At 33.1% G+C, this 8835-nt stretch overlaps 1 protein-coding gene across 1 annotated transcript in view; it reads right to left on the reverse strand.

The window, feature by feature from the left end:
- The window catches only part of ABCC9 (ATP-binding cassette, sub-family C (CFTR/MRP), member 9), a 145992-nt gene that overhangs the window by 118702 nt on the left and 18455 nt on the right, over nt 1–8835 (reverse strand). Inside the window, exons 7-8 of the mRNA XM_011969874.1 lie at nt 3012–3178; nt 1751–1993 (exon numbers count right to left, since the gene is read on the reverse strand). Of these exons, the coding sequence (XP_011825264.1) occupies nt 1751–1993; nt 3012–3178 (410 nt within the window). The remainder of the gene's footprint in view (nt 1–1750; nt 1994–3011; nt 3179–8835) is intronic.

Genomic DNA, 8835 nt, shown 5'->3' on the forward strand with positions numbered 1-8835 from the left:
GTTGTTTGTTGTAAATACAATTTTAAGACCTGAGCAATCATCATAAAACTTAGGGAGGAGGTAGATAAAGTTTTTTCACTGTGACAAGGAATTCAGCTCACTGGAGTAGAGTTCAATTATGTTCCCAATGTAACCCCCTGTTAAAATAAATGATTTGTTTTCCAAAGTTTATGTAGACATTAACACACCAAGTTCAAGCTAATCTCTCTTGTAAAGAGAACTCAGAAAAATTAAGCTATGCTTAGGAAAGACTGCAAACATCTTTACTTTAGTAGTTTTAAAAATTTTATGCAATACTTTTCCCAGAGGTGAAACCAGAGAAATGACTCAGATTCATTTGTTGTAACCTTTTCCTGCCATTTAATTTCATAACACATATTTCTGACACAAAACGGAGATTATTTTCATCATTTACCATAAATGCTTTGTTGATCTTGATTGAGAACAGCCAAAAACTCGTGAGCTGTTTTACCATACTCTATTTCCTTCCAGTGTGGTTGAGAATCCTAATATTTTAAATGGTAATGATATTTGCAGATGATTGCAATAGAAAACACACCTATCACTGTGGGTAGCATGCATGACTCTTTAGAATGATAAAAGACAAAATGAAAATACCCAAAGACTCTCATCTTTAAATTTTTTTAAAACAACAATGAATACTTAGGAAAAGTGCCAGAGGAAGCCAATTTTGGCAGTCATATAGGATGATACATAGAAGAGGCAGACAATGTCCTTTTATTTAATTTAGTCTCCCATTTTGAACTATAGAAGCTAAATTTTAGTCAGTAATATAAGGCTTTAAATTTCTTAAAATTGATTATTAGTTGGTATCTATTTTACCTCTTTATATAACAAACTTATGCTTGTGAAAAGACAATAACAAAAATTTCATGAGTTATTAATATTATATGGTAATGGATTAGTTATACATGATCATGAACTTAATTCTTACTTTCTACTCAGTGACATGTCCCAGAGAAAAGATAGTACTCACTCTATCCTTCCTCATGTATTAATTGAGCAAGTAATAAAAGTATACTTCTTTGGCTCTTCCAGTCTTCCAGCCCCAATTAACATGATTCAAAAGCACAGAGGAAAACAGATGAAGGAAATCTGCTTTTCCTTTACCATAGATATGATTTAAGCTTTGTGTCATTTTATTTTTTATTTTTTATTTTATTTATTTATTTTTTTAGGCAGAGTTTCACTCTTGTTGCCCAGGCTGGAGTGCAATGGTGCGATCTCGGCTTGCCACAACTTCCGCCTCCCGGGTTCAAGCAATTCTCCTGCCTCAGCCTCCCAAGTAGCTAGAATTACAGGCATGCGCCACCATGCCCAGCTAATTTTTGTATTTTTAGTAGAGATGGGGTTTCTCCATGTTGGTCAGGCTTGTCTCGAACTCCTGACCTCAGGTGATCCACCCACCTCGGCCTCCTAAAGTGTTGGGATTACTGGCGTGAGCCATTGCGCCTGGCCTAAACTTTGTGTCTTTATATATATATATGTGTGTGTATATATATGTGTGTGTGTATATATGTATGTATGTGTATATATGTATATATGTGTATACATGTATATGTGTGTGTGTGTGTGTGTATATATTTTTTTTTGAGATGGAGTCTTACTCTGTCGCCCAGGCTGGACTGCAGTAGGCCAATCTCGGCTCACTGCAAGCTCTGCCTCCTGGGTTCATGCCAATGGGACCATTCTCTGTAATTAAGCACATAGAAGACAGATGCTAAATTACCTTTTGTTCTTCATACGCATCTTTCAGGCAAACATAATTTGTTACTGCCCTCATTGCTATTGGCAATTTTCCAATTGCCTTCAGATCAATAGGCTTTTTATGAGCAGTTATAATAAGTGTATTCATCCACCAGTATGTTGCTTTTGACAGCAAATTCACAAATGGTTGAAGAAATCTCACTCCCAGATCCTGGAGGTCTTCAGGAGGCTTTACTTTCTGAGGATTCATGAAGAATACGTATCTCTGTGGCAAGAAAAATTCCACAGTATAACAATTAGTCCAATTATTTTCCACACATTAAAAGTAAAATTTCAACCTTTTCTACATTTTCATTTGACCAAAATTTATATTTTAAAGCCTCCTTCCATCCCTTTCTGAAATATTCTTTGAGATATTTCCTTCTGTTGTGACTAGATTAACTAGTTAATGCCAGAATTTTGCATGTAATCCTCTTGGGGTCAATTCTGAAAGATCAGTTAACCTTTTAAAAGATAGTTTTTACTAAGAGTCAGTGTTTCATGATATCCTATGACAGGGTCAGCCAAATGAAGGTTTTTACATTGTTTAGATTTTAAAATGTGTTAACACCATTACTGAGTCTCTTAATCTCTGTTTTCCTGATGTTAACTGATTACTCTCCACATTCATTGCAGCATCTATCTTTCTACTCACCGATCAAGTTCAAAGTTCTCTGATAAAAAATGAATACTGGAAAATCTATCTCTAGTATCTCACACAACGTAACTGACAGTATTAAGTGGTGGAAAGTACAATCGATTTGCAATTACAAACCAGGTATGGGTCTTGACCATATTACTTTGGATATATAATCAAAGCTATCTCTACATGCTTCTTCATCAGCGAAATGAGCAAACTGGATTACACTATTTTCTTTTCAGTTTTAAATTTCTGGGAATGCAATATTTTGCTTAACCAGGGGTGCTTCGAGACCAATCATGGATGATTGAACTTTGTCCTCAAAACAATTTCTTCTGTAATATAAACTGAGCATAATATCTGACACATAGCAGGCATTTGATTAATCAAGATTTGTGAATGAATAAATCGCTTCTAGGGTCACACTGAGATTTCTGAAACACTGATGGCCTGAATTTAGTGATTAGTTCAACTTTATTTTTATATTTTATAAATCAAATACGTGTATTCATCCTTGTAAATACTAATGATTTCTGGCTAACTGTAACCTTTTATATTGGGGTCTTGAATCCAAATAACTAAACAAAAGCCATTAGCTACATACCCTGACTCGAATGACATTGATCTCCACAGCCATCAAGAGCCCATTCAAGATGACCATCATGCCTGTGATGCAGAAACGCAGGTTTGATATGTCCAAACCAGACTGACAGTACTTAACCAATTTTATTGTTTTGGTAATAAAAGCCATTACCCAATACAGGAATAGGGCTGAAAAGAAAAAGACAAAAAGAGAAAGATACAATCTTTTCTTAAACTTCACTAGCATTTGAATGTAATTATGACGCTTTTTAATAACAAAGGCAATTTTATGTACGATATTTCCACATGGTTTTACTTGGTAAGAAAACAACATATATGATTTAGTGTACTTCTGGAGTTTTGAATTGAAGGAGTAATAACTTCAAAATGTTGAGTGCTTCCACCCTGACCATACACGATAGATGGGAGGATGTAAAGAGACATATAATAGGATAAACTAGACTCTTCAAAATGTACATGTAAGTCTATAAATTTTAAAAAGCAGCTTTATCTTCTGGTCTTGTTTTCAAAAAGCCTTAATTATATGAATAATTCACAAGTTGGTATCTGTGTAACCGACTTCATAGGTGTGTTGCAAACCCAAGGATATGTTTCATGGTATTACCCGGAATTATCATGGAATTCATGTATCTATGTAATTGAGTTTATGCCTTACAGATTCTTATTCAAGTAGTAAGTGACTTTTCTTAGTCAAATGATTTAAAACACCACGCCCATTCACATAGCACAAAGAACAATGATCCTATAGAGCAAACTGAGAAGTCAAGTACTCGGACCAGAAAAGTGAGGATTGCACTGCCACAGAACTACAACCAACATTTTGCAGCCAATATGAGATAGAAGCAGAGACTTTCCTAGAAATATTTTGGCAAGGATACAATCTACTTTGCACTTTGAATAAATGTCAGTACAAATGAATATGGTCTAAGAAAGAAGAAATCTAAGACACACGTGTAAGACAATCCAGCTTGGACAACGTTTATCAGAACCAGAAAAGTTGAGTGATCACTTCATTAGTGAAAAATACTGAACACTGGCATACGAACTCGATGTATATCTTCTTTTAGCTTAAATGTAGAGTCAGAATGGATTCATTTAAAAAAAAAAAGACCAAATTATGTGCTATCTAAAGAGATTCACCTTAAGTATTAGAAAGAGTAGATTAAAAATAAGCAGATGGGAAAGATATACAATAAAAGCAATTAAGCATAAGAAACTTGGAGTGGCTATATTAATATAAAACAAAGCCGACTTCAAGACAATTATTATCAGAAATAAAAAAGACTTTTAATAATAATAAAAGGGTCCAGATTTTAGAAAGATACATTTAAAAATAGGCATATGACCAACGAAGATTTAGAAGATGTATTAGAACACTATCAAGCACCTCATACTATTTGATATTTATAAAGCTATTTGAGATTTGGTACTCTAAAAATACTTCTAACATCTTCAGATTGTACCTACTTATTAACTGAATATGGTACTGGTATAAGTTACATGTTTAGTCAGAAAACAAAGAGAAATGAACTTGAAATAACAGAAATCATATAGAGTATATTTTCTGACCGCAATAAAATTAAATTAAAAAAATCAAGAACAGTCAGACTATTGATTTTTTATTGCTACTTAACAAACTATAACAAACTGAGCAGCTTAAAACTGCACACATTTATTATCTCACAGTTTCTAGGATTCAGGACTTTGAGTCAGGGTCAATTGGGTTCTCTATTCCAGGCTCTCACGAGGCTGGGTTCTCTGCTCCAGGTTCTCACCAGGTTCTAGGTATTGACTGGGTCTGCTGGCTCAATAAAGACTCTACTGATTTGAGACCTTCCTCCATGCCATATGCTATTGGCTAGAACCCAGGTACAGGTCCTACTCACACTTAAGGCAACAGAGTCATAAAGGGCAGGAACATCAGGCACAGAGATAACAAAGTAACCTTTGATCTTTTCACACAGTAAGATATCTAAAGGTTTCTAAATATTTGGAAATTAAACAACACATTACTAATAATCCACATGTTAAAGAAGAAATCACTAAAGAAGTCAGATAATATTAAAATACATTATAATAAAAATACTACATATTTAAAATTCAAGAAGTACAACTAAAATAAGACTCAGAGGAAAATTTATAGCTTTACATATTCATTTTACAATATAAGGTTTGAAACTGCATATCGACCTTAGAAGCTCAGGAAAGAAAAAAAGGACCAAAAAAAGATGAAAACAATAGAGATGAATAGAAAGCAATAAAATAGAAAAATGAACAATTGATAAAATGAACAAACTCAATATTGTCATTCTTTGAAAAGACTAATACAATTGATAAGTCCCTAGCTAGACAGTTCAAGAAAAGAAGAACACAAAAACCAATACTAGGAATGAAAGAGGCACTATCCCTACATACCCTACATACTTTAAAAGGGGAATCAGGAAATATCATGATTCTGATATTTGATCCAAAATATGATGACAATGATCCAAAAACTTACATGAAATGGAAAATTACTTCAAAATGTACCTTATGAAAACTAACATAAAAAGAAGTAGATACTCTGAAAAGTTTATATAGTCACTAAGGAAATTAGACAACATATTTACTAAATTATAACAAAATTTAGACCTAAAATTTTACTAGATATAAAAAAGTATTAGATATAACACTCTGTCTAATAGAGAAATAAATTTATAATTTTAAATCCTCCCTTAGTCCAAATTCCAGGTTCATACGACTTCACTAGTGATTTCTATTCAACATTTAAGAAAGAGATAAAATTAACCTTATAAAAAGTCTTTCAGAAAAATAGAAAACACTTTCCAAGTCATTTTATGAAGGCAGTTTAATGCAGCATGTATAAGCCTGAAAAAAGGAATTACAAGAAAATAACAGATGAATATTCTTCATTGCATAGATGTAAAAAGCCTTAAAAAATAAAATACAGTGATACCAAGTTGGCATAATATATTATGACTACGTGTGGTTCTTCTCAGAAATGCATTGTTACTTTATTTGAAAAATAGATCAATGCAATTTAGCACACTAACAGAAATACAATTTTCTTAATGGATAAAACTTTAATAAAATTCAACACCCATTCAAGACTTTAATCACACCCTGAGTAAGCTTTAAATAAAAGAAAACTTACTAGGCAAATAAAGGTCCACTATGAAAAACCTATAACCAACATTACAATTAACTATGAAAGACTGACCATTTTCCCCTAAAATCAGGAACCAGACAGGATTTCAGTCTTACGTCTATTTGGCATTTTACTGGACATCTTAACTACGGCAATATGACAAGAAAAAAAAAAGAAAAAAGAAGGCATAAAGAAGGTTGAAAACAAATAGGTGTCTCTATTTGCAGATGGCATGTTTGTTTATATAGAAAATTTTAGAGAATGTACAAAGCAATAACTAAAAGTAATAAGTGAATTTCTAACACTGCAAGACACAAAGTCAATATAGAAAATCATTTTATCTTATTTTATTTTTTATTTGTAGGTATATATTTATGGGTTACATAAAATGTTTTGATACAGGTATACAATGAGTAATAATCACATCAGAGTAAATATGGCATTGATCATCTCAAGCATTTATCCTTTCTGTTAAAAATAATCCAATTGTACCCTTTTAGTTCTTTTTTAAATGTACAACTAAATTATTATTGACTGTAGTCACCCTGTTGTGCTATCAAATACTAGGTCTCATTCATTCTTCCTAATTTTTGTCTCCTTTAAACATCCCCATTTGCCTCTCCCAGCACCCCACTACCCTTCCCAGTCTCTGGTATCCATCTTTCTACTCTTTGTCCCCATGAGTTCAATTGTTTTGATTTCAACTTATTTGATTCCCACAAATAAGTGAAAATATGAGACGTCTGTCTTTCTGTGCCTATCTTATTTCACTTAAACAATGACCTCAAGTTCCATCCATGCGGTTACAAATGACAGGATCTTATTCTTATTTTATGGCTAAATAGTACTCCATTGTGGTATATGTATCACAGTTTCTTTATCCATTCGTCTGTTTATGGACACTTAGGTTGCTTCAAAATCTTAGCTATTGTGAACAGTGTTGCAACACATGGGAGTGCAGATATCTATTCAATATACTGATTTCCTTTCTTTTGGGTATGTACCTAGGAGTGGGGTTGCTGAATTGTATGGTGGCTCAACTTTTTGTTTTTTAAGGAACCTCCAAACTGCTCTTCATAGTGGTTGTACTAATTTACGTTTTCACCAATAGTGTACAAGGGTTTCCTTTTCTCCCCATTCTTGCCAGCATTACTTATTGCCTGACTTTTGCATACAAGCCATTTTATGCATTTTAACTGGAGTGAGATGATATTTCATTGTAGTTTTGATATACATTTCTCCAATGGTCAGTGATATTGAGTACCTTTTCATATACCTGTTTGCCATTTGTATGTCTTCTTTTGACAAATATCTATTTGGATATTTTGCCCATTTTTTATTGGATTCTTAGTTTTTGTTCCTGTAGAGTTGTTTGAGCTCCTTATATATTCTGTTCATTAATCCCTTGTCAGACAGGCAGTTTGCAAATATTTTCTCCCATTCTGTAGATTGTCTCTTTACTTTGTTGACTTTTCCCTTTGCTGTGCAGAAGCTTTCTAACTTGATGTGATCCCATTTGTTCATTATTGCTCTGGTTGACTGTGCTTGAGGGGTATTGCTCAAGAAATCTTTGCCCAGTCTAATGTCCTGGAGAGTTTCCTAATATTTTCTTGTAGTAGTTTCACAGTTTGAGGTTTTAGATTTAAGTATTTAATCTATTTTGATTTTGTTTTTGTACGTGGTGAGAGACAAGGGTCTAGTTTTGTTCTTCTGCATATGGATATCCAGTTTTCCCAGAACCATTTACTGAAGTGACTGTCCTTTCTCCAGTGCATGTTCTTAGCGCTTTTTAAAAAATAACTTCACGATAGATGTATGGATTTATCTCTGGATTCTATATTCTGTTCCATTTCTCTATGTGTCTGTTTTTATGCCAGTACAATGCCATTTTGATTACTACTTCTCTGTAGTATGAAATCAGGTAATGTGATTCCTCTATTTTTGTACTATTTGCTTAGGATAGCTTTGACTATTCTAGGTCTTTTGTGGCTGCCTATAAATTTTAGAATTGTTTTTTCTATTTCTGTGAAAAATGTCGTTGGTATTTTGACAGGGGTTGCATTAAATCTGTAGATTGCTTTGAGTAGTAAGGGCATTTTAACAATGCCATTTGTATGTCTTCTTTTCACAAATGTCTATTTAGATCTTTTGCCCCTTTTTTATTGGATTATTAGTTTTTTTCCTATAGAGTGATTTGCATCCTATAGAGTTGTTTTACTCAATATTTAATTGCATTTCACATAATGGAAGAAACAATTGAAAAATGAAATATGAAATAAATTTCACATGCAATAAAAGAAGGAAAACAAAGAAAAATACTTGAAATAAAGTTAACAAAACATGAAAGACCTCTACACTGAAAACTACAAAACATTGCAAAGGGAAACAAAAGACCTAAATAAATGAAGAATGCATTGTGAAACCCAATAGTGTGAAGATGCCAGTTATCTCCCAAATTGTTTTATAAATTCGATGCAATCCCCATAATGGTCCCATCATGCTTTTTTTTTTTTTTTTTAATAGAAATTGTAAACCTGGTTGAACTAGTTTACAATCCCACCAACAGTGTAAAAGTGTTCCTATTTCTCCACATCCTCTCCAGCACCTGTTGTTTCCTGACTTTTTAATGATCGCCATTCTAACTGGTGTGAGATGGTATCTCATTGTGGTTTTGATT

This window comes from Mandrillus leucophaeus, unplaced genomic scaffold (assembly GCF_000951045.1).
Source record: "Mandrillus leucophaeus isolate KB7577 unplaced genomic scaffold, Mleu.le_1.0 Scaffold918, whole genome shotgun sequence".
NCBI lineage: Eukaryota > Metazoa > Chordata > Mammalia > Primates > Cercopithecidae > Mandrillus > Mandrillus leucophaeus.